The following is an 18,605-nucleotide window of genomic DNA, read 5'->3' as shown; positions in this document are numbered from 1 at the left end:
AATAAATACAGAGATAGTACATAAAAAAACAGAATGAGAAACTTGTTTACTTTATAAATCAGTTTTCATATGTCAAAAATCACTCAAAGCACTTAGAAATCTGAAATTATTCCAGCATATGGAAATAAATTGGTCATAAATGATGTCCTGCAATATTAAAATGTTTCAGGCATACCTTAAAAAAAAAAAAAAAAACCCACAACAAACACAAGACAAATAAACAAACAAAAAACCCCCAAACCACCCAAAACCAACAACATGATCAAAACTCCATAATCTCTAAGTTCCGCATGTGCTCCTTTTCCTGCCATCCACTCTCCCCAGGGTTTGTCATCTTGTGCTGTCAAGTGGGTCATAAGGCATAGCAGTGGTGACTGTTTCTAGGTCAGACAGTAACATGTTGGGAAGAGTAATTTTATAAGATGCACAGAAATAGTATTTTACTTTTACAGTAGGAAAGTGTTGACTTGCTAAAAATTACTGCATTAACTTCACACCGCAGACTTATTTCACTGAACTGATGGTAGTGACATGCCAGTTTTACAGCTGGTAATATCTCAATATTGTTTGAAAAGAAGAGGAAGGAAAAGGGGAATTTTAGGTTACACATTTCCAGAGGTGGTAAGGAAAGGAACTGAACTGTCTTGGTAATTACCCTAGCTATTCTGTTATCTTTGTGCCTTATTATACACAAGGCACTTGGCATATTTGCACCATTTTTAATAGACATTATAATAGTTCAAACTGCAAAACCAGGCTAATCTGCTCTGGTTTTATTAGCATCGTACTTCAACATCTGAGCAAGAATATGCACTTTCATAAAGTTAAACTGTTTTTTTAACAAACAAGTTACCCGTGAAGACTTTTCCTACCACTCCTTGATTGTGCCTGTTAAAAAGAAGAAAGGCAATTAGTGAAAAAGCAGTGGCAGGGGAAGGGAGGCATGCTTTTGAGAGAAAAATGGATGCATGTACACACCGAGAGCCTGTAGATCGTGTGATTTAGATGTTACAAACCCTCTAATGATACTGCGGTGCAGGTGAAGTTGTTCTGTGGGCTGATGGTGACTAAAGTCTTTGTTTTCCATCCTTCCTAGAAATTAAGAAGCCACCGGTGGCCCCCAAACCAAAATTTGTGGTAGGACACAAGGTGACGCCTCCACCTGTTGCACCGAAGCCCGACGTTGTGCTTTCTGGTGTTATACAAGCAGCAAGGAAAACCAAGCCAGCAATTGCACCGAAACCAAAGGTTCTCAAGAGCTCATCCGTTCCGGATGTTAAACCTCCATCGTCTACAAGAAAAAGCACAAAAAGCTTTGAGGAGCCCAGGGGAGATTCTTCTCAAACACTAGACCACTTGAACTATAGAAATGAAGCCTCGGAAGGTAGTACTGATAACACAGCATATATTCTACCAATGTCATCTTGCAAATTTGAATGCCTTCATAAGCTTGGAAATGGGGAGAACACCTGTAAAACTCAGATAATTTTCAAGCACTTTGAAAACTTAGAGAACATCAAAGTCGGTGAAAAAAACGCGCTAGCTCTGGGGGATAGTCACAGTGAAAAGCTGGCAAATAGAAATCAGGTGGTTTTGAAAGCCAGCATTTTGGAAGAGAAACTTAAGGACGTTCTAACTCATAGTGTGTTTCCTAACAGCAGTCCTGTGAGGCACAGGTATGCAGACAAACTTGACAAAGGGGATGGCAGCAGTTCCAAGAATGACCTTAGAATAGAGTTTATGGAACTTGTGCAGTCTTCGTTGTCTTCTGAGGTAGCTAAAGGGAAGCAACAAAATACTGACGGTAAGCTCACTGCTGATGAGTTTCAGATGTCTGAAATTTGTCCTAGTTTGACTGAAAATAACCACAGTTGCTCTTCCTCATTGGACCAGGAAATCCTGGAAAATGAAAATTTAAGTAGCAATAGTATGTTTTCAGGTGAAATGGGTATGAAAGCAGATGCTGATAAAATCTCCTCTGAAACATCTTCAGTCCTAAGCTCAAAAGTGCTTCCTGTCCCTAAGCCAAGAAAGCCACGTGCTGCATGTCTAGTCCGTCAGGATGGCATAGACACCACAGGAGAAGGAACAAAGGAACCATCTAAATCAGAGAAAGGTTCCTTTGGGATTGCGGAACAAAGCTTTAAAAAGCAAGCAAAAATTAATATCCTTGGTCAAAGTGTTTGTTATAATAATAATACAGAAGTGCTTCATCCTGAAAAATGTCAGATAACTCAAAGCAATGCAGACAAAATGCATCAGGTGAAGGAACCTGCTATGGAAGAGTCAAGTTCACAAAATCTTTTGCCTCAGTTGTCACACAAAACTTCTGATTTGGTGGAAAGTGTTGAATGTTCTTTAGATGCAGACTGTAACTTGGTTAACTCCATGGATGAGATGACAGATGATACCAGTGTGCTAGATTCTGTGGACAAAAGGACTAACTTTGTCAGGTGTGATACTTTGTCCATGAGTTTGCCAAAGCAACTCAAATTAACTAGCAGTCAGCACTCACCTGCTTCCAATAACCTCCATGTTTCCCCAAAAAAATTGGAAGATAAAGAAGTTAAAATAAAGGATGAAAGTTCTCCAAAAATTGTTCCTAAGAAACCACAGAGGCACAGCCTACCAGCTGCTGGCCTGCTGAAAAAAGCTGCATCAGCAGAGCTTGTGGAGAAGAGTTCTTATGCCTCCAGTGAGGACAAATCAAACAGCGTTCTGGAAGGATCTCACTTCACATGTCCACCAGCCAAGGAGCAAGGCGTGGTGTCATCCTGTGACATACCCAAACGTTCTTCTGAGAAGCCCGTCTGGAAGTTACCTCATCCTATTCTTCCATTTTCAGGAAATTCTGAATCATTAAAAACTGCTAACATTGCTACCAGCTTCAACCACTTGGCTGTTGTGACAAAGCCTAGGGCCAAATCTCTCTCTTCTGTGGACATGGAAAGGACAGACAAGCCTTGCAAAGACCATCAGAAGAAAAATAGCTTGAAAAAGTTTCTCAACATGAAACTGTCGGTTTGCTTAATGAAAAGCGACTTCCAAAAATTTCTGTCTAAAGGCAGCCAGTCAACGGATAGTGCTATTGCCAACCTTTCCACCGGGGACGGGTATGGAAGTGGCAGCAACCGGAATATAGCGTATGTAGGCAGTGAAAGGAAAGCTAAATCTGCCAAGGTGCATTCTATAGAAATAAGTAGTCCGGCGTTACAGAAGAAGAGGCAGAGAAACAGAAGTCAGCCTGAGATGCGAAGTAACCAAAGGCTGGAGTCTTTAGATGGGCATGTACTTTCAGGAGAGAATTTGTCACAAATGCATTTGAATTCTGTAACCAGCGCTTGTGCTCCGGAGTACGAGAATGTGCGTCACTATGAGGAAATACCCGAGTATGAGAACTTGCCTTTTGCTATGGGTGCTGGGAGAAGTCTCTGTTTTGAATGGCAGAACTCCAGCAGCGTGGAAGACCCTGGATTCTACGAGGTTGAGGAGCCTTGCGAAGTTACAAACAGGCGTTTGAGACTTGGCAGGTAAAATAAAGAGAAGAGGGAAGTTAAACAGCTCCACTGCAACTCTGGTGGTTGTAAACATGTATAGATGATGACTTGAGAGGCTGTACCCCTTTCGTTAAATGTCAGGAGGACAGTTGTTGCTGTGTATCTTTGTAAGCTTTTGCTGTTTTAAGAACTGTTTGCACTTGGTAAAGAGTCAGGAGGAAAAATAAGCTAGTTATTCCTTATATATGATAAAAAATTGGGAAACTAACATATGTGCTTTTCCAGATTTAAAGCAAATCAGATACAGTCATGTATTTGTATCCAAGAATACTTAAATGGGGAGGAATGAACCTTACCACAGTCTCAGGATGAACTTGAATAAGCATCCACAGTTGTTAGGTTTGTAGTGGGAATGAATCTATTTTTAGATCAGCTGATAAAGCTGGGAGAAGCAGACAAGCTTTTGAGTATGCAAATTCTTCATCAGGTCTTGAAAGCTTTTTGCATATAGCAAAAGATACTGCCTCTCTCTGAATATTGCGAGTCTTCTGTATCTCCCTGTGCTCCCAGATGCAATGAAGGTAGTAGTAGTGCATGAGTTCTGCGTGACTCACACAGAGTATTACTGAAAGACAGGGTTTGGCGACTCTGCAGGTTGCTGCTGTGTTTCATTGTCTTCGGAGGTGGTGGAGACACATGATATCACCTAATTCAAAAAGGGATTGGACTGATTCACAGATATGTCCAAAACAGATGCATAGAGGAATAGGCAGGAACAGATCTTTTAATATCTGTAATACTGTGATTGTGGATGCTGGGAAGAGGAACAGCTCACAAAGAGTGGCCAGGCTTATACGTTCTCCCTAAATAGCATTGCTTACTGTGTCTGTCAGAGTGTGGTAACAGGTGAAGCATTGTTTTGACCCAGTACGGTAATATTTAACTTCTTAACTTCAGCTAATCAGTTGGTCTTACAGATCCTCAAGATTTATCACAAACCAGCAATAAGGATTTGAATGAAATATGCAGCCTGTATACTTCATAGTCCCCAAGCAAACTTCTTTACACTGTTGAGAGTATATGCAGATTGACAGGAATAAATGAGCTAGCTTATAGATAGTCACGTTTAACTTCATTTTTTCACTGAGAGTTACACATCGTTTTGGATGTGTGTGCAGCAAACGCATGCTCCAAAGAATCTGAGAGCTGGCCATTCTTTAGGGGAGTGTGTCCTCTTATATAGGAGGAGAAAAATATTTTAAGTGGCATCCTGTGTTAATAATTGTTTATAGAATTGATATCCTCAACATTGGACTGTTTGATGGAAAGCATGGAGCCTTATCACGGGAAGTAGCATTTCTGGTTATGGGCTCGGTATTGCTGTGTTTATTCATGTGGTTGTTGAGTATTTTTCTTGTTTACAGTAGGGTGTTTCTTGGTTTTGTCTTGGCGTGTACTTTCTGTTTAAATCTAATCTTTGGGTATCTTTTGGGGGTTTTGACCACACTCTCTTAGTATTCCGTTGATTTGGTTTACCTAAGAAGGGTGAGACCAAACAAATAAGGATGTATTTTACGTGTTTATGTGATCTGTTTTGGTTTGTGTTGTGGTTCTGGTTCAGGTGAATGTATGTCTTTGCTTTAGGAAAAGAAAAGGACAGTTTTGCTGTATGAAGCATGGTAGGCATGAGACTGCAGTTGCTCCTTGCGTGAAATTCTGTAGTTTTCTTACCTGACTGTGAGAGATTTGTAGTTATTCCCTCTCCACACAAACCTTCCCCAATGGTACCAATGGTGATTTAAGGGTTTAAGTGATCTCTTGCACCTTGTCACATCTGCAACTGTAGCTGCTCCCTAAGCTGGATGTTCTTGACATAACTGAGTTTGTGTTTTGTTTTTTTTTTAAAAAGCACACATAGAAAACCATAAGCAGAACCCTTAATGTAAGTGTTTATTTTAAACTAAATTACGTAGTCAGAAACTACCTTAGGAAACAATTAAAGAAAGCAGTTACTTCAGTAGATCTCAGGGAACAAAGAAATCCCTAGGAGAAAAAGGGACACAACGGGGCGGTGGTCTCCTGACCCGGTTCAGCTGCTGCTGGAAGAGCAGGTACAGGTATTCACTTTGGCTCTGGCTTGGGAGGTGTAAGGGTCTTCGGCTGGACGGAGCCAGGCAGGCAGCTGCTCCAGTTTTCCCATCCGTTGTTATCTCAAATCCTTTGAAGCTTCTTTATCAATGTTGTCTCACCTTTTCTGCATAGTTCTTTCAGAGCCTTTTATCATTCCCTGGGCCAGGTGCTATTATAAAACCGGTTAGAGAAACAGTGCTGATGTTATTGAAATAATTACCGCTCGCGTTTTCCCCAGCCTGTCAGAACACGCACGTAGCTCTTTTTCACAGATCATGGCACATACGACTCCTGTAATGCACTGCTAATGGGGATCTCAAAGCACATTATCTTACGATTAAAGCCAACGGACAAATGAGATTGTTCTTCTGAGAAATTCATAGACCGATTGCCTGCATTTCTAGTCATAATAGCACATATGCAGTATATTAGGTCTGAATGCCAGGCTTGCCATTACCAGAAGAGTTTGGTGGTGTCTTTACCCCATGTTACATTTCTTTCTGGAGGAAGAAATGAAATTTTCATAACATACCCAGTGCTTTGGTGGTTACTGAGAAATTTCTTCCCAATCCCATCTGGTGAAACCAGTATGCTTTAATGGAGAATGGTAATACCTGCTGACACTCTTATCCTAAATTCATGTCTCATTAAATTCAGATACATTTTGTTTGCTTGGGCCTTCCCACAGGGATTTAAATGCGAATGGCGGGCCTGGGTAATTAATGGTGGGGTATCGGTTGTCACTTACCACTTGATTTTTGAGTTATTTGATGTCTCCCTCCCTTCTGCTGAAGGTGGGCTTGGCTTTGAAAAAAAGACAACCAGGGTCCTGATTCAGTGGGTGTCTCACTGAGGTGAGACATATGCTGCTGATGGGAGACGATGGGTTGTGCTTGTTTTAAGTAGTTCAGGGGAATATTCTCAATAAAGTAATGACAATACATTAGGAGCAGATAATCTTATGTTTTGTTTCCACTGTTGAAAAAAGAAATCTCTTGAAGCAGTTTTAAAGGATTGTTTATTTTGTGCTAGTCTACCTGTTTGACTACCAATTTAAAATAGATAATGAAGGTGAATGTGTTATTATGAGGACTCTGTAAACAAAGTGAGTGAAGAATAGGTGCTGTGGGATAGAAAATGTACTGTTAAATGTAAAAGAAGTTTTAAATATCATTATCCAGTTGCAGATAACAACAGGGAAAGCAGCTCTTTGGGTATGTTTTTTTGAGAAATGAATGGTTCAGTCATGAAACGTGAGGTGAAAAGTCGGTGCTGCTGGTACCACCACAATTCATTTTAATGTTATCAGAGACCAGTGGTTGAAATGGTTCTGTTTTGAAGTAACACCATTTTTTTAAAACCTTTTAATGAAAGAGAAATATTTATGCATTGGTTATCCTCTTTTTAGTGACAAACCTTTATTCTGAGGAGGACAGCAAAATCTTCCTTAAAACCAAAAGTAAAATTTGTCCAGTAATCTAAAGATGCAAAGGAACAGTGAACGTGCCTTGGAACATCTGTCATGCTGCAAAAAGCAGAAATTTAAACATTTATGGATCTTGCGGACTTCGTTTTGGTATTTGTTACGTTGTTGTAGGCAAGAGAATTGTATTTCAGGTTGAGTGAGTGTGCTCCTTCACCCTTCAGGGAATAGCATACTGTGTTTACTGGCTACTTTTGACAGTGTTCCTTCAAGATGTTGCAAATGTACATGACTGCTAATTGATTTTGACAAAATTTGTAGCTGTGTCATTGTGTTTCTGACTAAGATTTTTCTTTGGAAAGGGCTGGGGGGGAGTACCATGTGACAACAATCCTTTGAGATCTTAACGTTGGTTTAATTAAATGCTGCTTCCTATTTTTCCCACCCCTGCTGATTTAGAATAATCCATTGGTTTTCCAGAAATTAGCATCTCAATGCAAAATGTAAGTTTAGTTTTCTGGACTAAATTCTGCTTTGGTGACTGAGTCCCCAGAGGTCAATTAAATATCCATGAAAGCCTTCCTGGAATATTGAATTTAGTATTGAAATCTGTGTGGTTAAGCACTTTGCTTTGATACATATTCCTCTTTGATGTACTGAACTTTGTTAGGATTGAAACATGCTTCTGATGAGCAGTATTGCACCAGATAAATGTGGTCTTGTTTAGGAATTGGCTATGTTAGGGAAGGGTTTTTTTTGCAATTGCAAAATTCCAATTCAAAAAACATTTCTAGAGCAACGCTATGTTCATAAAATACTGCAGGTTCTAAATAGCATTTAAAAACGGTTTTCAAACACTTGAGATTTGAATGCAGAGCAGGAAATACATTTTAGGGATTGAAGGTGTTATACGTTTAAAAACCACATTTTCTTTTTACTGAATTTTATTGAAGGATATAATTTCCTGATAAGTAGAGGCCAGGTATGTAGAGTTTTTTGGATTTCATCTGCTTCTTAAAGATGATAGTGGATTAGTTTCTGGTCTGAAGAAGGCAGGTTCCTTTTCTTCCATCAGCTCTGCAGTCTTGTCCTGTCTTCTGATCTCCCCCATGCTTCTAGCTGGCTTCTGCCATCCTTAGTTGTACCTTAAATTCTTTCTCTGCAATTGTACCTCAGGTTTTAGTGGAATAGCTTTGATAATATGCTGTTGAGGTTTCCTATCAGGCTTCATTATCTCGATCATGTGTTATCACTGGCTTTCTTTTTGTATCCTGCTTCCTTGAGCCTGCCTTTTCCTTACTCACCCCCCACCCCCCTCGCTTTCTCATGTACACGTTATGCAGCTGGTAGGCTTCTGCCAACTCTGAGCCCTTGTCAGTAAAGAGTGAGTGAGATGGCTCAGATCTCCGCTTCCCGTCCCCTGCGAGGCTGAATGCAAAGCCTATCCGGCAGTCCCAGCTCTGGTGCTCGGGAGCAGGGAATGGACAAAGCTACCGGACAAAGGGGATATGCCGTCTTGCTGACTTCTCACGTTTGGACTATGTAGAAACAAATTCTGTAATGAAGTTAGGGGTGTCTAATCAGAGTCCAGATCAGTGAGAAATGGAAATATTGGTGAGAAGTGGTAGTACTATTGCTTGGGAATATTGATGTTCTGACACAAGGACTTTGGGAAGGAATTGTGTGCATGCAGATGGTAGGACCCTCATCCTGGGGCTGTACACCGCTCTTGGAGCTCCTTCTCTTTCTCGAGGGTTAGTCAAATCACTGACCTTGGGTCTGGAATTATTCTATTTTGTAGTGTCAAGTTAATTATTTTATACTACTAGGGTAGCATGTGAAACTATGTGAAAGACTTGCAGTGAATTTTTTTGCTCAGGAAAGTATACGGGGTGTTTTGGGTTTTCTTTTCTTTCCTTGCAAGAAACTTTATGTAAGTCAGTGTCTCCATGGTCTGCTTTTCCAGTAAGAGAAGGAGTTTTCCTTAGTATTGGGGTGGCTTTCGGTCATACAGCTTTACGGTTTAGTCTGCTGTACAACCTGAAATAAAATGCATATATTGTAAGAAGAAGATGTGCACTCTGGGAAAATACTTAAATGTTCTAAAGCAATCTGGGAGAAGTATGCCAATTTCCCCCCCCCCCCCTTTTTTTTTTTTAAATCAGAATAAATAGGAACTTTCTTCCTTTAGAAGAATCTTGACACATTCTCATCCAAATGTGCTTGAGATGTGCTGGTTTCATCTGTTTTAACGTTGGGAAAGCTTCTGAGGTCCGATGCTCTCCCTTCTCCAATGAGGGAGAGAAAGGAGTTGGAGAACTGCATTTTTCCAATACCAAGTCCATTATTCTAGTATACAATCCAGTCTTGAAAAGGTTTGAAAGGTCTTATGAAACGAAAACTATTGTGAAGATCTCCAAGATTGTTGTGGATGAGAATTTTTCTCTGAGTGGCTTTGGTATTTCTTTCATCCCTCTTTTCAAGGGCTCCCTGTTGATTTTGGTAAAAGAAAGAGGTGGGTGAAGCAGGTCGACGTGGACACAGCCCATAGGGAAATTTTTGTCAGAGTTGGAGGTGCAATAATGAAAGACTTCTAATTTATCGGATGGTATTACAAATGCTGCATAAAAATAGATGTGGTTTAAGTTCTTGACGTTAACTTTTTACCGAGTGTAGTTGGGGCTGGGTGTGTTTGTGAGCATGAGAGGGAGCAAGCTGACAGTGGCGGCAGCGATGAGGCAGGCGCTGCTGGGGCGTGCTGCCCGGCCGCTGGGCGAATCCCTCTGCCGCTCTCCAAAAGGTTTGGTTTTTACTTTTGTCACAGTCTTGTGCGGTCTAGAAAATTACATCACGTTAACCTTGGCGCACGTGCAGTCCATATGCACTAGAAGAGCTGTTTTGAGGGTAAACTGCGCTATCTTTGTTTCCCACCGAAGAAGTGCTCACCACAGATGGCAAAAATGTCCTGACTGTGCTGTTCCCATCGATCCCCCTGGTACAATACAAGGATGTCCTCGTCCTTCCTCCCAGTGACGTCGCCTCAGCTCAGCGTGTCGGCTCTTGCCTTCAGCCGAAGGGTGGCTCAGTGTGATGTGGGCGAGCCTGAAGTAAGCAAAGCAGCGCATAAAAACCCTGCGACCTTTAGCTTGCTTCTTAACCCCCCTGTTTATGGATAACAGGAACTCAGGCGTCACGCACTTTCATAAATTAATCTCCAACACTTTATCTTTTTCTTTCCTCTTGTATTCCATGTTTGTTTTTTTCCTAATTTTGGCATTCTTCGTATGTGTTTCCTTTTCCTTAAAACAGGGGAAGCTAAGTTAACATTGCGTATTTGTCACTGGATGTTGGCCTTTCTCCCCCGCCTCCAACACGCGTGCTCTGTCTCCGGTTGCCAACCGTGGTATAAATTGCAGGTTAACAAAATGTAGCTCCAGAGAGTATCTCAGATGTAGAACGGAGAGTCAAATGTGACATGAGAATTGATGAAAGACCCATTTATATGCTCAACAACAGCCTTTTCCTGTGGGTTATTTTCAGCATTGGCTCAGGAAATGTGCTTGTGAAGCTCCGTGGTGGTCTGGTCTGTATGGTGATATTTTAACTGCAGCAAGGTCTAATGTAATTGTATATGTAAAACAGTAAGTTTTTTTGGGGCTTAGAATAAATGTTGGGAAAGAAAGCAATCAAAACATTAACTTCAATTTTTATTTAAATGCCAACAGTGATATTAACATGCCTCATTTACCCAACATTTATCTTTGATCCAGTTAAAGATGTTCTAATGAATAGACTTAGAAAACTATGCAGCTATGTTGTTTCAATGCACTAGACAAAATTTACGTTAAGGAATGCAGGTTTTATTTTAGATGCTAGAATCAAAGAAGTTTTTTTTAAAAATATTAAGTTTACACAAGTTTTAATTTTTCCTTAAAATATCTTTGTGCTTATGAAAAACTGATCCACTCAAGCAGAAGTAGACTAAAAACATCTCTAAGATGCATGTAAATAAATAAAAGGAGTTTTTATCAAAACGGCCATTTTGATAGCTACAACCTGAGCCTTACGGCTCAGTGATTTCAACTGCGCAGAGTTCAGTTGATTTTTATGTTTTCGTTTTTTTTCCCCCAGTGGTGTTCCCGGGGGTCGGATGTTCTGTATTGATTTTGAGATGAGCTGAAAAGTTTAGAAAAAGCGTCTAAATGCCTTTCTTCTTCTAATCTGTGCAAATGATTAGAGGAAGAGAGAGCACAAGTCCAATCTTGGAAGCAGCTCAATTATTCTTTACAGCTAGTCTGTGTTGGTCTGAACCAAACTATTTCATCCTCTGTTTTCCGGCAGACTACCCAGGAAGCTGTGTCAGCTCCCATGCATGCAGACAGTTGTGTGTTTAAGAGTTAAGTCACTCCATGTTAATTTTAAATCTGAGTTGCTACCTTTTGAGTACTCTGCTACTTAGCTCTATTTTTTCATCTTCTAGGTATCTAACATGTGAAAAATGGAGTCCAATAGGTTGTGCGTTATTTCTAAATTGAACAAGCAACTTTTTGAAGAGAGGTATTACAGCCCTGATTTCAGGGATAAAGTCACCCAAAAATCATAAAAATAATGATGAGTCAATACAGAAGATATTTAGGGCCTTGCATGAACTCCGATTTTAGTGGAACAGAAGTAGTTATACATTGGAATGTCATGGTAGCTCTGGCAAGGTAAAATCGATTTTGTTTGACATGGGTGTTAATAGGAGGTTTTGTTCTCACTTGGTCTAAATTTTCCCTTTCCTTTTTGATGCGTTGGGTTTGAGATTGTCACATTTCTATTATAGTTTCCTAGAAGTCTATTCAGTGTGTGCTGGAGTTGTGTTGTGGTTTTTCTTTTTTTTGTGTGACTGGAAAGTAAAGTGTTATTTTTCTTCTAATCCTGCTGTCCTTTCCCAATAAAAGTTGTCCCAATAGGGTCTGTTTTGTGAATTGAGAGAAATTAGAATGGCAGGTCCTGATTGTAAATGAGTGCCATAGTTTGGTGGTCCTGTTTTATATTGTTTATCACTTCCATGCCAGGAGTTTTTTCCAGAGGTCTTGGCCATGAGCATTGCAGCTCTCCCTATGAAACGAGAATTAATGATAAGGGAAGGCAAAAAGCTGTAAATTCTGCGAAGACTTCCCTCTTTACCTGCCCTGGGAGGCAGGTAATCCCTCACAGCCTTCCGTGGTGAGGGGAAGAACTGATGCAGCGACTCTTCCCCCTGCACAAGTCTCCAGGCAAGGGTTTAAATCCCGGGGTTTTGCCGCAGTGTTTCACTTTCCAGTACCAGTGCTAGAGGCTGTCCCCTTGTATCCTCTTGGATTATATTCTGCTACATTGGCATAATCTCCTTTTGGCACTTTTGCTGGTGCTGCCCCAGCAGAGGCAGGGCGATGTCACTGTCTCTCCTGCTTGCCACGACGGCCGCTGTGCCGCGCTGCTCAGGAGCTGAACTGGCCCACTGTGGGCACCAGTTTTCTCAAAGGCTTTTAAAACTGAGACATCTCTTTTTTTTTTTTTAATGCAGCTTTTCTATGGTGAGTGTGGAAACATCTGAAGCATGCATGTGTGTTTATGTTGAACTTTCCAAGGAACCGAGGAATTGTCAACAAATGGCCTCACTGAAGATAGCTCCTGTGAGCACGGGAGGCTGCCTGGGCGAGGGCGTCCTTGGGCGCCTCTGGCTGTGGGAGCCCGTGTTTTCAAATCGCAGCTAAATATGGAGATAATCTCAGAGCTGTTTGCACCTTTTTTAAACCGTGCTTTTTAAAATTGTGCAACAAAGTATGCGCTGTATTGATCATAATGCCTGAAGTAGGGTGACTGACAGAATGGATTGCTGAAAAACAGAGGTATAAAGTTCATTAAGTGTGAAACGTATGGCAAATGGCTTGCTTATTTTTTGCTTAGGATGTGAGTCAGATTTATTTTTTTCTTCTTGTTGAGGATAACAAATGCTAAACTAAATGTTGCTGGCTGCAAACGCTAGGATAACTTGATTCCAGCAAGTCAGGTGTTGCAGTCTGCAACATGCTCAGCCAAGTAGAGAAGGAGCTGCCAGTGGCATGATCTAACAGGCTAAATGTGGTGGCAGCTTTCGGCAGTGTTTGTGATACCCTCCTTGCCCAGAAAACCCAGGTGTGAGCAGGGAGCGCCAGAGGTAAAGACTGGGACAAAGAGGGTAGTTGTTGGCAGGAGCAAACTCCCGGTGTTCCCACCTGGCCTCTCTCTGCAGCCAGCCCTTTGCCCGGGAGGCAGCCGGCAGCTTTCGAAGTACAAGCAGCTCTGAACCAAAATCCATTTTAAATAGGTTGTCTTGAGCTTCTCTTTTGACAGTGTATCATGATCATCAAGGGTCCTGACTTCCTGTAAAATACATAGATGCTTATGCATGCATACATTACATGTGATATTGCTTAAAATAATTCTGTTTGAATTCTTGAAGTTTTAAATTGCATTTTGAGAAAGTAACCTGATGTGCACAAATCATTTTCTATTGGAGTTGCTCAGCTGGATGCGGGTTTTTTCTGTTTTCTAGCTGTGATTCTTGAGGAGTGTTTATGTTTGTAATTGTATACTTAAAGTTCCCTAACCAGCCCAGAGAGAATATAGCACAACAGTTGTAAGTGATGCAAATAATCGTGGATTCATTGGTCTAGTTTGTTTGCCTCTTGGTTTGTGGTGCTTTTTTTAAAAGACTGTTGTAGAAGTCTGTGTCATTTCCTCAGCCACGTCGCCTATGGAAGGATAGCTCGCAAGAGGAACTAATGAATCTTACAGGTGTGATCTGTTCATTAAAAAATATAAGTAAAAGGGAGATCGAGATTAACTGCCTGTCATGTTCCTTAGCACCAGATCAGTAAAAACTCCTGGTCTGTTGCTTTTTTTGTTATTATTACTCCTAATAATACGAAGAACTTGTTAAAATCATTGAGCTGTCACTGCAGAAGAACGAATGGCATAACTTTAACGCTGTTGTGTAAAATCCTATTTGAGAGGACACCTTGCTATCTCACTCTCTCCCTGTGAAAAAGCACCATTTTTGGCAGAGAAGTTGAAGCCCAAGCGCTTGGCTGCAATAAGGCAACCAGTCCCCAGTGCTGGCAGCCAAGCCAGCACTGTGAGAGCCGCAGCGGTATCCACCAGCCTTTCTCACGCTGTCCACTACACCTAGAGAGAGGAGAGACGTGATCTCAGCTTCAGCTCTTTCCATCTGTGCATCTGTCCTTAAACCAGAGAGGTGACTGATGCTGTAGGAATAACTCGGATAAGTAAGCCACCTGGTCCAGGCTGCATTTCATCCTCATTTGCTGCTTAATGGTCCGGTATGCCTGAAGCAGAAATGAAAAGCAGGGGGATATGAAGAGGACAATGAGGGAGGGAATTGTTTAGCTATAATGGTAGACAGTCACTGTTGTTCAGAGAATCTGAAGTTTAAATAATGAGACCTGGGTTAGGGTCCAGAGGTGCATCTGGAGTGATACTAAGTTCATCTTTATGCTTTCCGGATGGGTTTGCAAAAGTAAACATGCTGGTGTTGGCTTCTTCAAGATGGTTGTGGAGCTGAGGTACTGCAGCAAAATGTAACCCATCCAAAAATTACATTAATTGATACCTTTATTAATCTTGCTGATCACTAATCCCGTCATATATTTTCTTAAAACTTCCATAGGAGCTCACGAGTGATCTTGGTTAGTATTCACTATTATCTTTGTGTTTTGGCAGGTACGTTTCTTTCTAGAACTGATTTCCTTTTTTCCAAAAACCTGCAGTAAATAGATATTAGATAAATACATTGACCTGTCTTAAATAAAAAGTAATAAAGGAAAAGGAAGTTCTCTAAACAAAATCAAGCAATAATTTCACTTTTGCTTTGGCTTTCCAAGAAGCTATGTTTACAGCCCTTCTTTCTACCTCAGAAGAGAGATTCTGAATTTAGATAGAACCTAACAGAAAAGATGCCATAGAACATTTTTTCCTTTTTTTTTTTTTCCTTTAAGTCTTTTATCCTTGGGGTTTCCCAGAAGCGTACAGCTAGGATCCATTGAGGGAATCAGTCAGTGAGGCTTGCTGCCTTACCTACAGCTATTAGAAGTATGAGGCACTGTGAAAAAATCTGACAGCCTTATCAGCTATTGCCTCCAGAGAGAGTGTGCTTTTAGGTCTTAAAAAAGCAGCTGAACATGCCTTAATTCTTGAACTTGGTAAGTTGATTGCAGGGACTGGTGATATTAAAAACTGAAAATGGATGAAGAGCAATAGTAATTGTTGCCTCTCTGGAGGAAAGTGAGATGCAAGCAGCTGTGAAATGATTGTGAAATGCTGTAACAATACAAAAAGGATTTGAGATGAAATATTATAGTAGGGTATGCTTATTGGCGCTCTGATGTTTTGGTGTGTACTTTTTAGTTGAGTAGGAACTGCAGTTTGTGTAATTTTGCTTGTATGTTGAAGGCTTTTTTAAAAAATAAACAAACAAAAACACCCACAAAAAACCGCAATGAAATACTGGAGAAAGAGACAGAAGAAGGATAAAGATGCTGGGACACTAGTACAAAAAGCAGAGTAGAATGGACACTCCTTGTAAAATAACAAAAGGATGAGAACAGAAGAATTTAGCAGTGTTGTGTGCAAGGTTCTGTTCATTCAGCATTCCTACATATTTTTGATTACTTACTGGAAGTAGAAAAAACATCTAAAAATAATGAAGATCACAAGGAAATGCATGTAAAGCAGCAGCGTGGATGAATCTATTTTAACAAATACTTTAGAGGTGTGGAAACTTGCTTTTCAGGAGTTATGGTGATGGTAACACTTGAAGTAATTCCAATATACTATAAAATACTTAATGTTGGGGCATTCCATGGCAGAGAATCTCTCTGAATCATCTCAGTCAAGCTTAAAATACTAATTGCCTTCTAAATGAATTGGGAACTGAGACTGACATGTTAGTTGTGACTTCAGTCCTAGGCAGTGTCTAAATCAACAGTGCTTGAAAGTGAAACCTCAGGCTTATTTGAAGCTTCTATAATAATACAAATAAGCTAGTCTGAACTACTCTTGGTCATCTTTTGAAGACAATAAGAAGTTTTTAGGCTGATCAGGGTTTATTTTTCTGTCTGTAATAGCTTGAAAGCAGTTCTTAAGTTTTGACAGTTTATCTTGCTGTATGCCTGACTAGGACTGGCACGTTTTGTTTCATTAGTATTTTACTATTGCATTAGGAAAATACAGCATAATGTGTATGCTTCATCCCATAAACTGCTCATTCCGAGGCAAACCAACGATCCCTTCATTTTATGTGTCAAATAAAAAAGCCCCACATCTATATTTAGGTAACTTGCTCACAAGATACGGCAAGATATTCTTACTCAGTGGGCAGCACAGTGAGTTGGCAGTGATGGTGTTTCACATGACTGATAATGCAGAAGTTTCTCTTGGTAGTGCTGAGGGTAGGACAAAGAATCGTGATGAAGAGGGAACAAGATAGAGATAGTTCACAGTATTCCCAAAATACCTATCAGAAGAGCTGCTTAAAAATAACCACTACTGCATGCCTGTGGTATTTTGGAAAAGGGGAATTGATATGTGGTAGAAAAGATTCTGTTTATTTAAAGATTTACTACTATTTCCAAACTCATTTAAAGGCTACAAGGGATCTCACTTCGTCCAGAGGTAACTTTAAGAGAACTATATATACAGTTAACGTTACAGATTACTTCAGAGGTAAAAGTACAGAAAGAGTAATCAGTAAATACAAGCCTGCTTTCTGTTTCAGCAGAAAAGCCATAGTATTTATGATGAAAGGTTAAAGCATAAGGTACAGGGAGAGTCGCTTGTTTTCCAGCAAGTGGCTGATAAAGGCAGATCAACACAGTGACTTTGTCACCATCTCCTCTGAAGAAGAGGACACGAGATGCCACTGGGAGTGCATCTACCCGTGGCCACAGTATCGCATCCTGTCCCTGGACTGGCAGCTTGTTTGATTCTGGAAAATGGCTGGGTGTGAACTGACTTTTGATCATTAATCATGTAATCATCCACTGTGGTTTTTCTTCAAAAAACAAAGAAAGAAGAAAAAAGAAAAGAAAAACCCACACCAAAAAAAAAAATCAACAAAATGTATCAGGTGGAAGAACCTGAGGGCTGTGTTAGGCTGAGGGCTGAGCAAATACAGGATAAAGACGTATAGGGATTATTCTGAGGTGCTTTGACTGGTGGGGCAGATATTGGAGGCAAGATTTGGTAGATGGTTCTCTCCGCTCTCATAGTTTGCTTTACAGGAGTAGTAGGTACACACACACCACAAAGGCAAGAAAAGGAGTTTACCGTTTAAATGTTGTGATTCCCAGGAAGAAAAAAAAATTATATGGTGAGTGACTCTCATCTGTGGACACTAAACTTCCTAAATCATCAGTAGTTAATTATTAAAAACTTTTAGTAGTTTGTTACTGAAACTTCCTATTAGATAAGCTGATTAATTGTTAATTTAGAAAATTCTTCACCCAACACAGGCCAGCTAGTTTGATCGTCATCCTTCAGTGGTGACAGGGTTATGTTTGTGCAAGCAGAATACAGCCTCACCTAGAAATATGCTTGTTTCCGACTTCAAAAAGGGCAGATTTTCCAAAATTTTAAGTGTTAGCACAGTTGCTCTGAAATGTTTAAATGAAAAATGATAGCAAAATCTGGGAACGGGCATCCTGTAGAACAGGCTTAGGCAAAAGGGCTGTAATTTCACAAGTGTGGAAATAATGTTTTCTTTGTGGGAAGGAGTCCTGGTTAAAGGAAACTAAAGCAGCAATTAAAACAAATATTAAGGATAGGAAAAAGGGCAATAAAATGTCCATTAACAAAAGTAAATGTTGATGAATAAGGAACTAAAAAGTAAATTCCAGTGTGGTTAGAGATAAAGTGCTCAACACATTTTGCAATGGGGAAAAAAAAAAATCCCAGATCAGATGTAGATACAGTGACAGATGTGCATGGTAAAACTGTAAATGATATAGGAAGGAGTAGCAGTAGATATTTCTGTTGCAGGTTTCAAATAAAGCAGGAGGATATATCTACCTCCTGTAATGCTACAGATGAAATGAAGATGTTTTTCATCTATGAAATAAAAGGATATGAGATGGTGTCTGCTAAAATAACCATTCTCAGGCCAACAAGTCATATGACTGTGAATTAATAGACTAGACAAGGAGTTTTCTGAACTGCTGAAGTTAACAAGTAACTGCAGAAATCTTAGCGTCCTGCTAGTGTGGTTCCAGGGGAAGCTCCAGTGAGAAGCCGCCTTTTTGCCTTCCTGAAGCTCGTGGAGGCTCCACGGGGATGGTGTCTGCTAAAATAACCATTCTCAGGCCAACAAGTCATATGACTGTGAATTAATAGACTAGACAAGGAGTTTTCTGAACTGCTGAAGTTAACAAGTAACTGCAGAAATCTTAGCGTCCTGCTAGTGTGGTTCCAGGGGAAGCTCCAGTGAGAAGCCGCCTTTTTGCCTTCCTGAAGCTCGTGGAGGCTCCACGGGA

The 18,605-nt window shown here is 40.4% G+C and overlaps 1 protein-coding gene across 1 annotated transcript in view; it reads left to right on the top strand.

Moving 5' to 3' along the window:
• Positions 1-1,039: 1,039 nt before the first annotated feature.
• The window catches only part of LOC104078488 (FYVE, RhoGEF and PH domain-containing protein 6-like), a gene marked incomplete at both ends in the record, with an annotated part of 44,234 nt that continues 26,668 nt past the window's right edge, over positions 1,040-18,605 (top strand). The window contains 2 exon segments of the mRNA XM_009580138.1: positions 1,040-1,070; positions 1,073-3,530. Of these exon segments, the coding sequence (XP_009578433.1) occupies positions 1,040-1,070; positions 1,073-3,530 (2,489 nt within the window).

Source organism: Fulmarus glacialis, unplaced genomic scaffold (genome assembly GCF_000690835.1).
Source record: "Fulmarus glacialis isolate BGI_N327 unplaced genomic scaffold, ASM69083v1 scaffold10336, whole genome shotgun sequence".
NCBI classification, from domain to species: domain Eukaryota; kingdom Metazoa; phylum Chordata; class Aves; order Procellariiformes; family Procellariidae; genus Fulmarus; species Fulmarus glacialis.
The sequence above is the reverse complement of the archived record's forward strand: the minus strand, read 5'-3'. Positions and strand labels throughout refer to the sequence as shown.